At 40.0% G+C, this 21,226-nt stretch overlaps 1 protein-coding gene across 1 annotated transcript in view; it reads left to right on the forward strand.

The window, feature by feature from the left end:
* CLSTN2 (calsyntenin 2) overlaps window positions 1-21,226 on the forward strand; it is a 658,979-nt gene that overhangs the window by 618,217 nt on the left and 19,536 nt on the right. The window contains exon 9 of the mRNA XM_053600197.1: window positions 5,294-5,456. Coding sequence (XP_053456172.1) covers window positions 5,294-5,456 — 163 coding nt within the window. The remainder of the gene's footprint in view (window positions 1-5,293; window positions 5,457-21,226) is intronic.

Below are 21,226 nucleotides of genomic sequence, written 5' to 3' on the forward strand. Positions count from 1 at the left end.
AAACACATGATAAGGCTGTTGAAGTGAGGAATCGCTTTCTCACATGCAAGGCAGTAAATTAAAGTAACACACACCTTAGAGCGGCAAACCATTCCTCCAGAGCCCAGCCTCACCTCTGGCCACGCGCATCTTCCAAGGAGTTTGTTAGAATTTTTCACTTTATCATCCATAGAACTCATATCTCTTAAGTTCATCAAATTTTTAATTTTGCTATATAATCTCATCTGTCTTTCAATTCACTAATTCTGTTGTCAGTTCTCTCACCTATGTTTGTTGATTTATTTTTATTTTGACAACCATGTCTTTAATTTCTGGGATCTTTATTTGGTTCCTTTTCAAACCTCTTTCTCCTTTCCCTTTCCAGTCACTCCTGTGGTTCCTGTTATGTAAGTTTGATCCTTTGTTGTGTCTGCTGCTTTTTCTCACATAGGTAAAGGTTTGTTCTTCTTTGTTTTGTAATATTTTGTTCATCTCTAGTAGATGTTGTCTAGTATATGCCCTAAATTGTGGGTACATCTCTACTGAGAAGTTTTGAGTTTGTCTTTCCTAAGGACCCTAAAGACTTCACAGATGCTTTTTACTTTTTTAATTAAATCATAACTGTATACATTGATGAATTTATGGGGTTCAGTGTACTGATTTGATATACAATGTGAAATGCTTACATTGAACTGATTAACGTGTCCATCACAATTATACTCTTTTCTTAATAGTTGTGAAATGTAACATTGCATCATGCACATTAGGTGAGGTCCCCCCAAATATCTTACCCCTCTCTCCCCCATCTCTCTCCTCTTCCTTTCTACTTTCTGAACTATAGTTATGTTTTACCATTTGTATGAATGTGTAGGTGATTATATATTGATTTCATAGTAGTATTGAGTACATTGGATACTTTTTTTTCCAAACTTGTGATACTTTACTAAGAAGAATATATTCCAGCTCCATCCAGGTAAACATAAAAGATGTGAGGTCTCTATCTTTTTAATGGCTGCATAGTATTCCATGGTATACATATACCACAATTTTTTAATTGGGTCGATGAGCACTTGGGCTGTTTCCATGTCTTGGCAATTATGAAATGGGCTGCAATACACATTCTGGTGCAAATATCTTTGTTGTAAAATGATTTTTGATCATCTGGTATATACCTAGTAGAGGAATTGCAGGATCGAATGGTAGGTCTACTTTTAGTTCCTTGAGTGTTCTCCAAACTTCTTTCCAAAAAGATCAGCTTAGCTTGCATTCCCACCAGCAGTATAGAAGTGTTCCCTTCTTTCCACGTCCATGCCAACATCTGTAGTTTTGGGATTTTGTCTAATCCTACTGGAGCTTTTTAAAGTCAGTTTTTGAGTTCAGAACTTTTAAACCATGTGAGCAGGTACATTTGAACCAAATGGCCACATACAGAGAAGGCCTGGGGTTTAAATTCTCAGAGATGGCTTCTTCCAAAGTAGTTGGCTGGATTGCACCTTGTATCCCTAGGTTGGTTGGCAGTGTTTGTTCCAGGACCCAGGCCTCAGGTAGTCCTTTGCAGCTGCAGACATCCCAACTTGAGTTCGTGTACATGTGTGTGAGCACAGATGACTTCAGTCTCCATTCCTCTCTTCCTTGTGGGCTTTGAAACTCCAGCTGATGGGAGGCACTGCAGGCACTTGGTTTTCACTCCCAGATGCATCATCGCTTTCCTTATTTATGATACCTAAAGTGTTGTCTCTCTGGTTTTTTTGTTTTCTTCTGTTGTTATTGTTGTTGTTGTTATATTGTATCCAGCATCCCAGTACTGTTGGAAAAGGAAAGCAGTTCCCTATCTGATCAGGCCAAACATACATGCTAAACACTGTATATGCCTTTCCCAAATACAGCTTGACCACCCCAAACTCAGGGTCTTTGCTCCTTTCCATCTTGCCAGCGCATCCAATACCCCATCTTCCTCCACGGGGCTGACATGGCACCTTACACAAGTCTATACGGGGCATGAATTCCAATCAGTTATAAAAGCCTTTCTGTCCATTCATAACTAAACTATAAGCTTCATAAAGGCAGGGGCTTTCTTTGTTCTTAAAGATATGCATTTAGATCCGGCAGGAGTGAATGAATGAGCTAACGCATGAATCTCCATATGCCCCACACCTACCCTGTTTCCCCGAAAATAAGACAGTGTCTTATTTTCAGGTGTGCTCCCAAAGATGCACTAGGTCTTATTTTCAGGGGACGTCTTATTTTCGGGGAAATAGGGTAGTAACGTTGATAATTGAAAAGAGGGATGAATAAATAATGGAATAAGGGTTTTCTGCTTCGTTTGCTTGGAATTTATTACTCACCATCTATTTCTAATGAAATATTGATAGTTCTTTAATATCCACCCTAAATTCCACCTTCTTCGAGCTGGAAAGAATCTCTCCTTTGCGTGAGAAGATTTACTAGAAAAACCACATCAGAACTTCCAACATGAATTTTATGTGGACGTTTGAATCCTCCTGTCAGCACTAACACAGAGAACCTCTTACCTGGTTTTTCTCCTCTTTATCTTGTGGGAGGCCTCCTTGCCCCCTGACTCTCCCTGGAATGCCAGCCTATCCCTAACTCACATCTCCTTTCATAGGCTCCTGCTACCCTTCCTGGTTGTCTGTCTCTGGTGCTCTGGTCTTGAGTCACTCATCAGCTAAGCTGCAGCACATCTCCTTGGGAACACACTTGCAGGGGGAGAGAGATGGAAGTGACTGGTCCAGGTGAAGCCTGAGGCCTCATCTCTGCCGTGGTGTCCAACATGCTTGGGGATAATAGAGTTGACCAGTGATTCATAACTAGTCAGAAGTTAAAGTTTTTCTCTACCCCCAGGAAAGGTCACTTTGCCTAATTTCCTTCTTTCTTGGTTGAACTATGCATTGACACATTTATTTTTGCTGCCTCCTGGCTTGATCATTTTTCAATTCCAGTTTGTCCCTGCCGTTCTGGCAAAGGGTCAATGGGGGTCTCTTCCTGACCATCGCTCCACATTTATGAAACGCTAATTAGGTATTTCCTTTAGCTTCTGTCATACATTACTTGGTGGGAGAAGTCAGCAGGTATACACCTCACGAGAGCTAAAAGATTATTCGGATGTCCGATTAGCAGCTGACTGTGGCAGTTCCCAACCATCCCTACTTCTGACTCTTGGCTCAGGTTGTTCCCCACACCCAGAATGCCCTCCCTTTTGATCTTGGAGAATACAAATCATACCATCTTATTTAAGACATAAAAATGTGACAAAATATGTATCTCTTTTCAAATTACCAGGATTTTACTTTTATGTTTTAGTTTTGAGCAAGTGTAGCAAGGATACACCACATCACTACTCTCACACTCATATAATGATAAGAGCCTTAAAAATACCTCCAAACTTCTGACCAACTAGTTCCATTTTTAGGAATCTTTCTTAATATTACAATCAGAACTGCAAACAATTGTTTAATACCTGGAGATAGTTAAGCATATTATAGTAATAACCATATTGCACAGTCGTTTAAGATGAAATGTGTGAAAACATTTTAATGCTGATATTAAGTGAAATGTGCACACCTTCAAATCATTACGCAGTGTGATCCAAATAGACTATCCCTGGCTGCTGTTTCATAGGATGTTTATAGTAATGCTATAAAGAGAAGAGTTCCATTTTTCAGTAAGGTTGAAAAGTTATTATGGCTTAGGATTGCTGGGATGCCTGGATATGCTAATGAACATGGGAAATCTCCCACAAGCACAAGGCTCAGCTCAGAGTAGGGGGTCACTTTTTCTATCCTGGGCATTGCACAAGTTCATCAGTGCTCCAGTGATGAACTACAGAAGAGCTGGGGGAAAATATCCTGGGAAGAACCTGTAATATTGAGGGGGATACTGCTGCTGTTGAGTTTTAAAATTTTTGGATTAAATGCCAAGTGTTGTGAAAGAAAGCCACAGGATCATCATCCAGGTTTGGCAAACAGAGTGCTACAGAGTCAGAAGCATGAGGATTCAACACGTCGGTCGCACAAGGAGAATGGGTGCTGTGTGGGTGGTGGTGGCGGCCAGGATTGGGGGGGGGGTGGCCAGAGTGCCTCCTGGTTGGCTCTCGGTGCTCTGACAGTGTTCCACAGAGTATTGCCCAGTGGTCACCACACTGCCACCCCTTCCTCCCCATCCTGGGCTGGCCTCTGGGAATATCCCGAGGATGTGAACCATATTCCATTTTACCTCTACCTTGGCTGTCTTTGATGCCCAGTTCAGGATGCTTTGGCCTCCTTAGAGGGGGTGCTTTATTCAAATGGTTAGTTCTCCTCTCCTCCATCTGCCCCAGACTCTTTTTTTAGGTCTTTGTGTCACTGGCCCAATCTAAGAGCCCTGCTCCCAGGAGAGTGTAAACGAGCTCAGTGCTCGGGACTTTGAAGAGATCTTCTTGGACCCCTCCTACTTACCTTCTAAAGTCCCCTAAAATATTCATCAGGCTTTATAAGGCTAATGGGCTTCAAAAGGAGCAATTTTCCGAGACATGAGACAGGACAATATAAAAAGAACATTAAGGAAAAAATTCTTATTTCAAAATGAAAGGAGAAAGATCATTTAGCATCCCTGTTGGTGTTATCTATTCATGAGAAACAGCACATTTAATCCAGAGTGAGATGTAGGGAGGGCTTTGATGCCCTCACCTTGGGGTCACCTTCATACAGAACTCATCTGTCTCCCCTGCCGCAGATGACAGGCATTTCAGAGGTGGACTCCCCAGGGTAGAGGGAGGGCCGCACCCTTCTCCAGTCTTGCCACCTTTCCTGCCTCTCTTCCTAAGACACGCCAATTTTGGTTTCTATTTTGGATCATGCCCTGTGAATTTAGTTCCTTGAAATTATAACTCCATCCTACCCCCCAACATCTCAACCAATCTATTATGTTGGGGTTTGGTTTCCAGCCTTGAGACCAGGAGTCTTGGGTGTAAAAGGTTGTGAGAGGACATGTGTATGACAGGGCTCTGCAGCAAGTCCAGAACAGGACCCATTTGGGGTTCTTCTCTGCCTCCCCAGGTACACAAAAGTAGGGCTGAATAGTCTGCCTATGGTCAGTTATCTGATGATTGGATTCTTGGGTGTTCCTCTTCACCATAGTTGTCCCCATTGTGTTTGATAATGAACTGTTACAACCACAGTGCATGTCAACCATCATGCTCCTTCTTGAGTTCTTTGCCATAAAAACTGTCAACCCCAAAATGTCTTTCCGCCTCTCATAAAGTCCTGTTTGATGTTGCATTACATATTTTAAGTATTGCCTCTTTCTTTTTATTTAGATTTGTGACAAAGAGTGGCATTACTATGTCATCAATGTGGAGTTTCCTGTGGTTTCCTTATATATGGATGGAGCGACATATGAACCATACCTGGTGACCAACGATTGGCCTATTCATCCATCTCATATAGCCATGCAACTTACAGTCGGTGCTTGTTGGCAAGGTAATCCTAATTGGAACCCTTCTCTCTGACCTGTTGGTGAATAGTCAATAAAAGATAGTGATACAGAGGCTGAGCACATGGCTCATGTCTGTAATCCCAGCCCTCTGGGAGGCCACAGTTAATGGATAGCCTGAGCTCAGGAGTTCAAGACCAGCCTGAGCAAGACTAAAAATAGAAAAACTAGCTGGGTATCGTGGCAGGAGCCTGTAGTCCCAGCTACTCAGGAGGCTGAGGCAAGAGGATCACTTGAGCCCGAGTTTGAGGTTGCTGTGACACCATGGCACTCTACACAGGGTGGTGAGACTTTGTCTCAGGAAAAAAAAAGGATACTGATACAGAAAAAGAAAAGCAAGTGATGTGAGAATTAGCCAGAAAATTTTACTATCTCTTGATGTGTAAGTGTTAATCCACACACCAAGCCTGTGTAATAATAAGCGCTTGGCTTAAGACTAAGTTTTGTTTTTACATCACATGAGCAGCTTCATGGTTGCCTCTGAATTGTAATGTCTTTTATTGTTCTAAAATCTTACCTAGTTTAAAGACAAAACGTTGAATGTAGAAGCTTGTATTAGAATTGCAAGTTGGAAGCTAGGCCCGGTAGCTCATACTTTGGTGAAGGAAGCCAAGCCAGGAGTATCACTTGAGGCCAGGAGTTTGAGTCCACCCTGGGCAGCATAGCAAGACCCCATCTCTACATAAAAATTAGCCTTGTGTGGTGGTACATGCCCATAATCCTAGCTATTTGTGGTTTAGAGGGAGGGGGGTGGGGCCTTGGTGTGTGTCACACTTTATGGGGGCAAGACATGATTGCAAGAGGGACTTTACCTAATAATTGCAATCAGTGTAACCTGGCTTATTGTACCCTCAATGAATCCCCAAAAAGAAGAAAAAAATAAATAAATAAAGGTCAAAGGTCAGAAGAAAAAAATATAAAATATTAAAGGGCTACAAATATTTTTGCTACATGGCTTAAGTCAGGGCTAGAAGAGCACCATCACCCAAATAGCATCCGTTGTACCTGTTAGGTAAGTCTTTGCTCCCCATACTGCTTAATTTTCAATAACTTTCACTTCCCTACACTTGTGTGTTCATCAATTAGTTCCCATTTAGAGAATACATGTGATGGTTTGTTGTTGTTTTTTTTCCCAATCTTGAGATACTTCACTTAGGGTAGTTCCTTCTTAATTGCTTCAAAAGGCATTAATTCATCCTTTTTATGGCTATTACTCCATGGTATATATATGCCACATTTTCTTACTTCACTCATGAATTGATGGGCACTTGAATTGATTCCAGATCTCTGAATTGTGCTGCAATAAATAGTCAAACACAAATGTCTTTTTGACAAAATGATTTCTTTCCCTTTGTGTAGATACCCAGTAATGGGATTTCCTAAACTTTAATTTTTTTTTTTAATTGAGAATGATACTTAACATCATAGATTTCCGAAGACTAAATACTGGGCACATCAAGTAAGCTTGACATGTTTTGCTTGAATGATTATACAAATTTTGAAACATCTGCTTGTCCCCTGTTCCATACCCTTCTCTGATTTTCTCACGTAACCCCAACATTACAGACAGTATGCAAGACCTTGGCAAGCTCAAGCTTCTGTGGTCCTGGATTTCCTGGGGCTCCTTGCATGAATTCTTTGGCCCACATACGTAGACACTGCTTACACAGGTCTCTCGGTGGTCAGAAAAAAGGTCAATGAAGCTGGAAAATAATTAGCCAAAAGATAAGTAGTAGAAGATGGGCTTAAGAAGCAGGCAGAAGGCTAATCATGCAGTCTTTGGGCTGTAGAAAAGATTTAGTATTTTCCCTAAGAGGAATAAGAATCCACCTGTAAATTTTCAGCAAAGGAAAAGAAAAAACTCTGAAATTTTTTCAATTGAACTTTTCTTCTGCTAGGTTTGGGATTAGAATAAAGAAATTACCAAAATTAGATCCGAATTAAATGATATCCAGGAAAAAATAATATTAAGAAGATTAACAAAACAGAAAGTTGGTTCTTTGAAAAGATAAATAAAATTGATAAACCTTTGACCAGACTAGCTAGAAACAGAAAAATAAGATCTCTAATAACCTCAATCAGAAATGAAAAGGGAGAAATAACAACAGATACCACAGAGACACAAAAGATCATCACAGATTACTATAAAATATTCTATGCCAAGAAATTTAAAATGTAGAGGAAACATACCAATACCTGGAATCACACAACCTCACTAGACTTAACCAGAATGAATTAGATCTCTTGATCAGATCAATATTAATCACTAAAATTGCAACAATAAAAAATCTTCCAACAAAAAATAGTCTTGGACCATGACAGCAACTGTGGCTCAAAGGAGTAGGGTGCCAGCCCCATATGCCGGAGGTGGCAGGTTCAAACCCAGCCCTGGCCAAAAACTGAAAAAAAAAAAAAAAAAAGTCCTGAACCAGATGGTTTTACAACATAATTCTACCAAACTTTCAAAAAAGACCTCATACATTGAGAAGGATGAAACTCTTCCATGAAGCAAATATCACTCTGATACCAAAACCAGGTAAGGACCCAACCAAAAAAGAAAATTACAGACCAATATTATTAATGAATATCAATGGAAAAATACTCAATAAAATCCTAGCAAATAGAATACAGTTATGCATTTAAAAAAATTGTACATCATGAAAAAGTAGGCTTTATCCCAGGGATGCAAGGCCAGTTCAACATACACAAATACATAAATGTAATTCACTACATAAATAGGGGTAAAGGCAAAGACCATATGATATGATCCTCTCAAAAGATATGGAAAGCATTCAACAAAATTCAGGATCCTTTTTTGATAAGAACATTTAAGAAAGGCATAGATGGAATATTTCTTAAACTGACAGAAGTCATCTACAACAAACCCACAGCCAACATCATACCAAATGGGGTAAAAATGAAAGTATTTTTGCTTAGAACTAGAACCAGATAAGGATGCCTACTATTGCCACTGCTGTTCAAAATACTTACCAGGCAAGAAAAGGAAATCAAGGGTATCCAAATGAGGGCAGAGGAGGTCAAACTTTCACTCCTTCCTGATGATATGATCTTATACTTAGCAAATTTCATGGATTCAACTATGAGAATCCTGGAAGTGATCAAGAAATATAGTAATATCTCAGGATATAAAATCAATGTCCACAAATCAGTAGCCTTCATATACACCAACAACAGTCAAGCTGAGAATCAAATCAAAGACATAATTTCCTTCACAGTAGCTTCAAAGAAAATGAAAATATCTGGGAATATATACATAACAAACAATGTGAACAATCTCTATAGAGATAACTATGAAATCCTGAGGGGAAAAAAAGCAGATGTTAACAAATGGAAGAACATACCATGCTCGTGGCTGGGAAGAATCAATATTGTAAAAATGTCCATACTACCCAAAGCAATCTACAGAGTGAATGCAATCCTCATCAAAGCACCAACGTCACACTTTGAAGAACCTGAAAAAATAGTACTTTATTTCACATGAAACCAAGAAAAGAACCCAAATAAGCAATGCAATTCTAAGAAATAAAAACAAATCTAGAGGCATCAAATTATCAGACTATGAATTTGTTGTGATCACAACAGCACACCACTGGCACAAAAGGAGAGACATAGATCTATGCAATAGAGTAGAGACCCTGGAGAGGAAACTAGCTGCACATCGCCATCTGATTTTTGACAAACAAAAACATACACCAAAGAGACTGCAAACTAATACGACCTTTTTTGGAAGGAAGTATGATGACTTCTCAAAGAACTAAAATTAGACCTTCCATTTGATCCTGCAATCCCATTACTGGGTATCTACCCAAAAGAAAAAAAAAAAAAAACATTTTATCATAGGACATCTGCACTAGACTGTTTATTACAGCTCAATTTACAATCACCAAAATGTGGAAACAGCCTAAATGCCCCCCAATCTAGGAATGGATTAGCAAGCCGTAGTATATGTATACCATGGAATACTATTCAGCAATAAACAAAAATGAGACTTTACATCTTTTGTATTAACCTGGATTGAGGTGGAACACATTCTTCCAGAAGCATCACCAGAATGGAGAACCAAGAATCCAATGTACTCAGTTTTAATATGAAGACAATAGATGACCTAACACATGCTGGGGGGCAGGGGAATGAGGGAGCTGGGAGAGGGGAGGGGTTAGATGGTCACGGTGTAAGTAAAATTTAAAAAAATAAACATACACTGGGAAAAGAATCCCTATTTAATAAATGGCACTGGTAGAATTGGTTAGCCTCATGTAAAAGAGTGAAACTGTACCTGTACCTCTTATCATGTGCAAAAATTGACTCATGAGGGATAAAAGATTTAAATCTAAGACACAAAACAACAAAAAATCTAAAAGAAAGTATAGGAAAACCCTTGATGATATTGGCTTGGGGCAAGATTTTTATGATGAAGACTCCACTGACAATTGCAGCAACAACTAAAATAAATAAATGGGACCTAATCAAGTTAAAATGCTTCTGCCCAGCTAAGGACATAACAAATAAAGCAAATAGACAACCTTCAGAATGGGAGAAGATAATCACATGTTAAAATCTGACAAAAGGCTAATAACAAGAATAAAAGAAACTCAAAGTAAACAAGAAAATAGCAAACAACCCCATTTATCAGTGTGCAAGAGCCGTGAACAAGAGAACCTCCTGCCAAGAAGACAGTCATATGGCCAAGAAATGCATGAAAAAAATGTTCATCATCCCTAATTATTATGAAAATGGAAATTAAAATTAGCTCCTGATGTCACACAACCCCAGTTAGAGCAGTCCACATCACAAAGTCCCAAAGCCGCAGATGCGGCATTGGTGGGGAGAGAAGGGAACACTGATACACTGTTACTGGGACTGCAAATCAATACTTCCCTTTTGGAAGGAAGTATGGAGAATCCTTAAAGAACTAAAAGTCGACCTTCCATTTTATCCTACAATCCTATTACTAGGTATCCACCCAGAAGAAAAAAACTCATTTTACCATAAGGACATGTACACTAGAATGCTTATCATAGCTCAATTCACAGTCATCAGGATGTGGAAACAACCCAACAGCCATTAACTCACAAATATATAAATAAACTACAGTATATGTGGACCATAGACTACTACTCAGCAATAAAGAAAAATGGAGACTTTACATATTTTCTATTTACCTGGATGGATTTGGAGAAAATCATCCTAAGCAAAGTATCCCAAGAACAGAAAAGCAAGCATCCAATGTACTCAACACTAATATAAACAACTACCCGGGCACACAAGAGGCACACATCTGTCCTCACTTATAAGTGACATATGTTTGTAATTTCCCCTTTATAATAATGTATTTTCTCCAATTTTAATATCAGGTGTACCCAGATCAAGTAGAATGATTTTGAAGTATTTCTTCTTTTTCTATTGTCTGTAAGATTTGGCATGATCTGTTTTTCAAAATTATCTTACTTTTATTTAAGAAGAAGTTAATTGATTTTCTCCAAATCCATCCTTGCAATTGTTGGAGGGGGGAGCAGTTCAGGTTTGAGTTTGGCAAGGGAACTAGTCCCCATTTGTGAAATTTCCAATCAGGATTTAACAATGGAAACATAAAACGATTTGATAGCAGCTGCTTGTTGAAATCTGGTAACTCTGGTAACTGGCTCCAGCACGGTTGCTGGGAAGTGTTCTGCAGCCCCAATTAGCCTGCTGTGTCCCGTTAGCCAATTTGAAAGCTGAAGTAATCAGTGGAACCTCATTTCCATTGGTATTTTTTCCAGCAATTAAAAAAATGTGACTTCATTTATACTTAAGAAATGTTTCCAGTAAGGGCTAAAGCATGTGGTGTCTCGTAATTGTAAGGAAGAGCTTTTGCAGTCAGGATGGACCTTGCATCACAAAAGAGTTGTCCTCCTCTGTGTGGCTGTGGCCATCATTCTACGTCTGGGGTGTCCTAGTACTCTCAGGATGGAATCAGACCCACTCTCATGGCTGAGCTCCCTCCATGCTCAGATTGTGTTGTTTTAGGCACATACCAGGTTCCTTATTTCTCTATGGGTCTCAACAAAGGAGAAAATCATTTAAAAGATTAATTTGTCTACCTTGGAGATTTTTTTTTTTTAACTTTTTTTTTTTTTTTATTGTTGGGGATTCATTGAGGGTACAATAAGCCGGGTTACACTGATTGCAATTGTTAGGTAAAGTCCCTCTTGCAATCATGTCTTGCCCCCATAAAGTGTGACACACACCAAGGCCCCACCCCCTCCCTCCGTCCCTCTTTCTGCTTTCCCCCCCCATAACCTTAATTGTCATTCATTGTCCTCATATCAAAATTGAGTACATAGGATTCATGCTTCTCCATTCTTGTGATGCTTTACTAAGAATAATGTCTTCCAATTCCATTCAGGTTAATATGAAGGATGTAAAGTCTCCATTTTTTTTAATGGCTGAATAGTATTCCATGGTATACATATACCACAGCTTGTTAATCCATTCCTGGGTTGGTGGGCATTTAGGCTGTTTCCACATTTTGGCGATTGTAAATTGAGCTGCAATAAACAGTCTAGTACAAGTGTCCTTATGATAAAAGGATTTCTTTCCTTCTGGGTAGATGCCCAGTAATGGGATTGCAGGATCAAATGGGAGGTCTAGCTTGAGTGCTTTGAGGTTTCTCCATACTTCCTTCCAGAAAGGTTGTACTAATTTGCAGTCCCACCAGCAGTGTCAAAGTGTTCCCTTCTCTCCACATCCACGCCAGCATCTGCAGTTTTGAGATTTTGTGATGTGGGCCATTCTCACTGGGGTTAGATGACATCTCAGGGTTGTTTTGATTTGCATTTCTCTAATATATAGAGATGATGAACATTTTTTCATGTGTTTGTTAGCCATTCGTCTGTTGTCTTTAGAGAAAGTTCTATTCATGTCTCTTGCCCATTGGTATATGGGATTGTTGGCTTTTTTCATGTGGATTAATTTGAGTTCTCTATAGATCCTAGTTATCAAGCTTTTGTCTGATTGAAAATATGCAAATATCCTTTCCCATTGTGTAGGTTGTCTCTTTGCTTTGGTTATTGTCTCCTTAGCTGTACAGAAGCTTTTCAGTTTAATGAAGTCCCATTTGTTTATTTTTTTTTTGTTGCAATTGCCATGGCAGTCTTCTTCATGAAGTCTTTCCCCAGGCCTATATTTTCCAGTGTTTTTCCTATGCTTTCTTGGAGGATTTTTATTGTTTCATGCCTTAAATTTAAGTCCTTTATCCATCTTGAATCAATTTTTGTGAGTGGGGAAAGGTGTGGGTCCAGTTTCAGTCTTTTACTTGTAGACATCCAGTTCTCCCAACACCATTTATTGAATAGGGAGTCTTTCCCCCAAGGTATGTTCTTGTTTGGTTTATCGAAGATTAGGTGGTTGTAAGATGTTAGTTTCATTTCTTGGTTTTCAATTCGATTCCAAGTGTCTATGTCTCTGTTTTTGTGCCAGTACCATGCTGTCTTGACCACTATGGCTTTGTAGTACAGACTAAAATCTGGTATGCTGATGGCCCCAGCTTTATTTTTGTTACTAAGAACTGCCTTAGCTATACGGGGTTTTTTCCAGTTCCATACAAAACACAATCATTTTTTCCAAATCTCGAAAGTACGATGTTGGTATTTTGATAGGAATGGCATTGAATAGGTAGATTGCTTTGGGAAGAATAGACATTTTAACAATGTTGATTCTTCCCATCCATGAACATGGTATGTTCTTCCATTTGTTAATATCTTGTTCTATTTCCTTTCTGAGGATTTCATAGTTTTCTTTATAGAGGTCCTTCACCTCCTTCGTTAGGTATATTCCTAGGTATTTCATTTTCTTTGAAACTATGGTGAAGGGAGTTGTGTCCTTAATTAGCTTCTCATCTTGACTGTTATTGGTGTACACAAAGGCTACTGACTTGTGGACATTGATTTTATATCCTGAAACATTACTGTATTTTTTGATGACTTCTAGGAGTCTTGTGGTTGAGTCTTTGGGGTTCTCTAAGTATAAGATCATGTCGTCAGCAAAGAGGGAGAGTTTGACCTTCTGTGCTCCCATTTGGATTCCCTTTATTTCCTTGTCTTGCCTAATCGTATTGGCTAGAACTTCCAGCACTACGTTGAATAGTAAAGGTGACAGAGGACAACCTTGTCTGGTTCCAGTTCTAAGAGGAAAAGCTTTCACTTTTACTCCATTCAGTAAAATAGTAGCTGTGGGTTTGTCAGAGATAGCTTCAATCAGTTTTAGAAATGTGCCACCTATGCCTATACTCTTCAGTGTTCTAATTAGAAAAGGATGCTGGATTTTATCAAATGCTTTTTCTGCATCTATTGAGAGGATCATGTGATCTTTATTTTTGCCTCTATTAATATGGTGGATAACGTTTATGGACTTGCGTATGTTAAACCAGCCTTGCATCCCTGGGATGAAGCCTACTTGATCATGATGAATGACTTTTTTGATGATAAGCTGTAATCTATTGGCTAGGATTTTGTTGAGAATTTTTGCGTCTATATTCATGAGTGAGATTGGTCTGAAATTCTCCTTTTTGTTTGGGTCTTTTCCTGGTTTTGGTATCAGGGTGATGTTTGCTTCATAGAATGTGTTGGGCAAGATTCCTTCTTCCTCAATTTTTTGGAATAATTTCTGCAGTACAGGAATAAGCTCTTCCTTGAAGGTTTGATAGGATTCTGGAGTGAAGCCATCTGGACTTTTTTTCTATTCTTAAAGATACTTTACTAAGAAAAATGTGTTCCAACTCCATTCAGGTAAACCTAAAAGATGTAAAGTCTCCATCTTTTCTTATGGCTGAATAGTATTCCATGGTATACATATGCCACAGTTTCTTAAGCCATTCGTGGATTAACAAAATGCCCATTGATGGGCATTTGGGTTGTTTCCACAGCTTGGCAATTATGAATTGAGCTGTAATACACATTCTGGTGAAAATGTCTTTGTGGTAAAATGATTTTGTTCTTCTGGGTAGATACCTAGTGGCGGAATTGTGGGATCAAATGGAAGGTCGACTTTTAGTTCTTTAAGAATTCTCCATACTTCTTTCCATAAAGGCTGTATTAGTTAGCAATCCCACCAGCAGTGTAGAAGTGTTCCCTTCTCTCTATATCCACACCAGCATCTGCAGATTTGGGACTTTGTGATGTGGGCTAATCTCACTGGAGTTAGGTGATATCTCAGAGTGGTTTTGATTTGCATTGCCCTGATGATTAGAGATGATAAGCATTTTTTTCATGCATTGGTTATCCATTTGTCATCTTGGGAGAATGTCCTGTTCAAGTCTCTCATCCACCTACAAATAGGGTTGTTTACTCTTTTCTTATTAATTTGAGTTCTCTGTAGATTCAAGTACCTTCATATTAATTTGAAATAAAAAGACTAATTTTTCCTTTTCCTCATATATCCTACTCATCCATTTGTAAGAATAAAAATTCAAGTCTACTCATAAACAATAAAAACTGTATACTCACATCCACTTTGTCCCGAACCTCTGTGTAAACTGAGCCTAATCACCCTGGTACTGTAACCCAGCTATGTAAGAAAGCTGGGTTGTGCCAATCTGGTGCCTTGAGGATTCCCTGGGTTCCCAGAGGTGCTGCAGCATGTGGTGGTCCAGGGCACCTCTCCCATGCTTCAACCAGAGTAGCTCTGTTGCGCCTATCTCACATCCAACATCTGGGAAAGAGTTATTTTGAAGATGTTTGAAGAAGCCCAGTTCTAGGCTTCAAGAAGCCAGAACTCTGCTCCTGACCTATTCTTGGCAGAACCCATCTCAGGGTTTGGTCCCTGTGATTCCATCCCTAGCTATGGTCTCACCCCAGTCTCTGCCAGGGGACTCTCCTCTGTGGTTTCAGATATTGGCCATCCCAGAGTGTCCAGCCTTGCCTATTCCTGATGGTGGCATCCCCCTGATTTTGGATGAAGGCGGCTTTTGACACTGGATCCTGGTCTTGCCGAGTCCTACCCTTAGCTAAACAAATAAGGCAGCAGGAGGTAGAAAAGGAGATGCCCCTAAAAATTAGAGCCTATTAAGGGACAGATACAGAACCCTATTGTGACTTTTGAGAGGAGCCAAGACAAAGAATGGGAATGGCCACAAAGGAATGCAAAGGCAGGAAGAACCCCTAGGAGTTGCAGTAAGCAAGAACATATGTCCTCAGATACAGGGGAATAGGAGCCTTATGTTGGTGCTGAGATCTGTTGCACATTTTCAGGTCGTTTTTTCTTTTTCTTTTTTTTTTGCCAGACAATAGCGTAAGCACACAGACTTGGAATACATGCCATCGCTTAATAAGTGTGGCCTAATTTAGTACAAATTTCTCTTAATAAAGTCTGTGTTGAAATTATCTCACATCCCTAGGGTTTCTGCAGCTGGAAGAAAGAGACACGTACTCGCAGTGTCTGCCTTACATTAAGGTCGCATTTCCCAAGGAGTTCTTCATAAAGCTCCAGTTTCACAGGATGATCCTTCCACAATTAGGCCAAGGTCAAGTTTGGGAAACACAGCATCAATCATCCCTATACCATCACATTAGAGATTCACAATGCATTTAGCTTGTTAAAAGCTTTCGAAAGCACTCCAGTAAAGCAATTTGTTTAACATTATTTACCCCTGTGTTAACCAGTCTTACTTAACCATGGAACTTACTCTGTGAAAAGTGTTCCAGGGGTATCCTTTGGGAAACATCCCACGGGCTCATTCACGCAAGTCTCCATCTCCTACTGGGTGGGGAGTCTACAGGGGGCAAGGGCTGTCTGGTCTGTCAGATCCTCGGCTCCTCTGATGTCCCTGACTTCAGGACCTAGAGAAGGTTGAAAATTAATGTTTGTTGAATCACATGCCATTTTTGAGGCTGTTTTGACAAAGGCATATGGCTCGTGATCTGATATATACACAGAGATGACTAACAGGATGTCTCTTAGCAGTGTCTATATTTAAAGATCAAGAAAGGGTTGTTCTAGGCCCTGGAGCTAATTTGACAGGGAGATGCATGTGGTTTGAAGATGACACAAATGAAGTCAGGTTTAAAGTTTAGTGATTCATGTCTGGAAAGACAGGATAGCTAAGTTATAATTATAGTATTAAATCATACTTTGACGATATTAGAAAATTTGATGAGTGTCTAAAAGCCAAAACACATGGCAGGAGGGAGGGAGAGCCCACTAAAGAGGGGTGAAGAAAACTGCCCTGATGTACCTCATCTTAGGGTTCCCTGGCACCTGGCTGTATGGTAACCAACTACACATCTGAGTTGCTGGTGTGCCCCAGGCACACTGCTGTATACTTCACACACCCTCCTTTAGTCCTCACAGCAACCCAAGGGCATAAGCATGATCCCTACTGTGCTGCTGATGACACTAGGACTTAAAGATGGGAACCTGACTGCAGGTCACATGAAGCCTGGACTTGAATGCACGTCTGTGCCACAAGAGCCCTCACCCTGAAGTTTGCTGCTGGACCACCACAGCCATGTAAGGAAGACCAGAGGGTTCTAGAATCTAGGGTCAAATGCCAACCCCATTGGCATTTTGTCACAGATTGGACAAAGTGAAGCTGAGGCCTAAAAACAACTATAGGCCCATTAGGCATCATGGCTTTGTGGGGGGAGGATTGAACTTGAAGCCAACAGAGGAAAATTCCAGAACCTTCTTAGTGCTACTTATCAGCTTCAGGTCTTTGAAGACAGCATCTTCCTCTCTCAGGCCCTCAAGTCCTTCTTCTAGAGAATGAAGATGATATTCTGGGTGACATATGAGGGTCTTTCCCACTCCTTGAATTTAGGTCCCCAACCCCAGAGTGATCCCTAAGTTGTATGTTTTGCTCACTATAATTTCATATGAACATTTGTTGGAAGGGCTAGAGAGGAGTCATAAAGATGAAAGGGTTGAGAAAGGCTGCTGGTTGACAGTGGGATGGCTGGCCACGATGATAGGTCATATGTCTCCACAAGTCACAAGTAGCTGCATGAATCTGTCCTCTGGGATTGTGTGGGCAGAGTTTTAAAGCTACAGCTTATGGGGGTCTATTACACACTTCACTCAGTCTTTGTGCTCCGTGAATGTCTTAGTACACTCACACTACATAGATCGTTAACCACAAAATATATTTACAGGAAAGTGGACATTGCTGATTTTAGCTGTGTTTGTAGAGAGTGAGTCCCACCTTCCAGATGTGGGGAGCTGGTGGGAAGTAGATACAACTCTTCATTCCCAGTGTAAACTCTGACTCAGAATCAGACAGACTTTGTTAAATTATGTTTGCCAAACACAACTGATTTTTAAGACAACCCTGTTTTCTAGCACACTTGCCACCAGCCACTGGGAGTTGCTGCAGAAGCCAGTCTTTATCCACAGACCCCAGTATAATTGAACATGCCCTCATCCTCTCATACTGAGTCAGTCTCAACTCACACCACTCCAAAAAAGTTTCCTTGAACCTCCCTGGCTGCATCATAATGTCTGATGTGCAGGACAAAGACAGGGAGCAGGCAGGACCGGTGCTTGAATCTCAGCTTTGCTGATTTCTGGCTATGTGACTTTGATCAAGACATGTAGCCTTGAAAAAGGAATTGTAGGTGTAGCAGGTAAGAATCTCTATTGACAAGCAAAAAAAAAAAAAAAAATACGTCCATCCTTATTTCATTTCAAGCCCCCTTTCCACCTGAGTGGAGGAGACTTAACCTCTGCTAATTTAATTAATACAATTCTCCCATTTCCTTCGGGTGCCAGGGTAATTTTGTTGGGGGGTTGTGCTCCAGGCATCTTTCCATATGGGTATTCACTGAAATGGTGCTCACTCCTTCTGATCCTTAGTCATTAATGGTTCTTCAGAGCTGGCAGCTATCTTGATATTGCCTTGCCTTACTCAGGAGCACATGAATCTCTCTCTCACATATTCTCTACTGGAGCTTTGCAGCCCATCGGCAGCTGCACCAGGCTAACACCCTCTATTGGCATCACACACTTCTGCCAGGCTCAGCCCAGGAGGCGGGCTCTCCTGGTACCTTCACTCTGCACTTCTGGTATTTTATCTCTGTCTACCTCCTCCCTGCCAACACCACATCCACTCCCATGTCTGAAAATATCATTTCCAATTTGGAGAGAAAGCCAAATTCTCTTCCTCGATTTTCCCCTAAGGCTTGATCCAGCTATTCCCAGATATTGCCCATCCTCCTAAGGGTTTAGGTTTCTAGAAGCCACACCAGGGTAGAGACTCAGCTCTGGGATCAATCTACTGCTCTCCCTTCCATGACTCTCCCTCAAGCCGGGAGTGCATTTGAATATAAGGTCATATGGGAGAAATACTAGGGAAAAATTTTTAAAAATGGGGGTGGGTTATTTAACTTCCATGTTTTTGTATGGGTATGCAGATTCCTGTTGTTACTCAATTCAAGTTTTATTCCATGATGGTCCGAGAAGATGCATGGAATAATTTCTATTCCTTTAAATTTACTGAGGTTAGACTTGTGACCTAAAATGTGATCAATTTTGGAGTAAGTTCCGTGGGCTGATGAGAAGAATGTGTATTCAGTTTTGTTGGGATGAAATGTTCTGTAGATGTCTGCTAAATCTAAATATTGGATGGTTAGGTTTAAATCTAAGATTTCTTTGCTCAGCTTCTTTCTGGAGGATCGATCCAACACTGCCAAGGGAGTGTTGAAATCTCCAACGATTATGGAGCTGGAGGAAATCAAGTTACTCACTTCTGCACTGCTGGTGGGAATGCAAATTAATACATTCCTTTTGGAAAGATATATGGAGAACACTCAGAGATCTAAAAATAGATCTGCCATTCAATCCTGTAATTCCTCTGCTGGGCATATACCCAGAAGACCAAAAATCACAACATAACAAAGATATTTGTACCAGAATGTTTATTGCAACCCAATTCATAATAGCTAAGTCATGGAAAAAGCCCAAGTGTCCATCGATCCACGAATGGATTAATAAATTGTGGTATATGTATACCATGGAATACTATGCAGCCTTAAAGAAAGATGGAGACTTTACCTCTTTCATGTTTACATGGATGGAGCTGGAACATATTCTTCTTAGTAAAGTATCCCAAGAATGGAAGAAAAAATACCCAATGTACACAGCCCTACTATGAAACTAATTTGGGACTCTCACATGAAAGCTATAACCCAGCTACAACTTAACAATAGGGGGAAGTGGGAAAGGGGGGGGTGGGTAGAGGGAGGGGAATCGGTGGGATCACACCTGTGGTGCATATTATAGGGGTATTTGCGAAACTTGGTAAATGTAGAATGTAAATGTTTTGGCACAGTAACTGAGATAACGCCGGAAAGGCTATGTTAACCACTGTGATAAAAATGTGTCAAATGGTTTATGAAGTGAGTGTATGATGCCCCATAATCATATCATTGTATACAGTTATGATTTAATAAAAAAAATTAAAAAAAAATAAATAAAAATAAAAATAACAATCCTAAAAATAAAAAAATAAAAAAATAAAAAAATAAATAAAAATGGGGGTGGGAAGGCTAAGGCTTCAAAAATACCATCCCTCTATTAAGGACTAAATAAAATAGCGTATGAAAGAAAATGCCATGTTTGAAGGACCTAATAAATGGTTATTTTTCTCCTCTTCCCTGTTGGACACATTGTCTACATTACACGTTTGGAAATTAATCATGTCACACCTGAGAACATATGTTATACTGACAATTTACTATAAGATTTTTATTTTACTTTCACAGCATCTATATTTTGTTATCCAACTAAATTTAAGTTCCTGAAGAGCATGACCCACATCTTAAATTAACCAAATCTAATGAAAACCTAGGCACATAGCAACCACGTTAAAAATATGAATCCAAAGTTGTGTCCACAGATATTTAAAGAAGATTCTTGATGGACAAAATCAGGTTATTTTGTTTCTTAAAGCGATTCACGAGCATGTTTATGTCTAAATTATAACTAACAGGAGCTGTGTGGTTCATGAAGATACCTGAGATATTTAAAAGAAAGAGACTTCTGATGTGTCTACTTTTTTTTTTTTTTTTTTTTTTTGCAGTTTTTGGCTGGGGCTGGGTTTGAACCTGCCACCTCCGGCATATGGGGCCAGCTCCCTACTCCTTTGAGCCATAGACGCCGCCCATGCCTACTATTTTTTTTAAAATCCCGCATCACAACTGTCCCTGAGTACAAATTCATTTCAAATTTTATGCTGGCCTCCTATTGCAAAATGCTAATTGAATCAATTTCTTGGAGCCTCATCACTAATAAATAGAGGGCATCACAGATCTAGAATTCTGGAGTCAAAAACACAGAATGTGAGTGTATTTTGCTGAGAAAAACAGCATGGAGGGAACTGTCTCAGCATCCAAGACAGTCGCAAAGTTTGGCCTTGGAGACTAAAGCTGCTGAGGGGGCTGTCGAGGAGGGCTGGGAGATGGGTTCCAGTAGGATTTTTCCAAGCCTAACTGTGGACCAGGCTGACTAGCACCACCAGGGCACCCAGCTTGTCCTGTGTATGGATTGATGTAGGGACTCATTTTACTGAGTCCAACCTGTGCGGCTTTAGGCACTTACTTCCCCTTTCTAAGCCAAAGTTTACTTGTTAGTAACTATAGAATGAGTATCTACCTCCCAGAGATTTTATGAAGAGCCAGTGAGATGATGTATGTTAAGGATGTAACATGGTGTTGGGGACATATTACTGGACATTTCAATGCCCAGTATGTGATAGTACTTGTTGGAT

This window comes from Nycticebus coucang, chromosome 8, assembly GCF_027406575.1.
Source record: "Nycticebus coucang isolate mNycCou1 chromosome 8, mNycCou1.pri, whole genome shotgun sequence".
Classification (NCBI taxonomy): domain Eukaryota; kingdom Metazoa; phylum Chordata; class Mammalia; order Primates; family Lorisidae; genus Nycticebus; species Nycticebus coucang.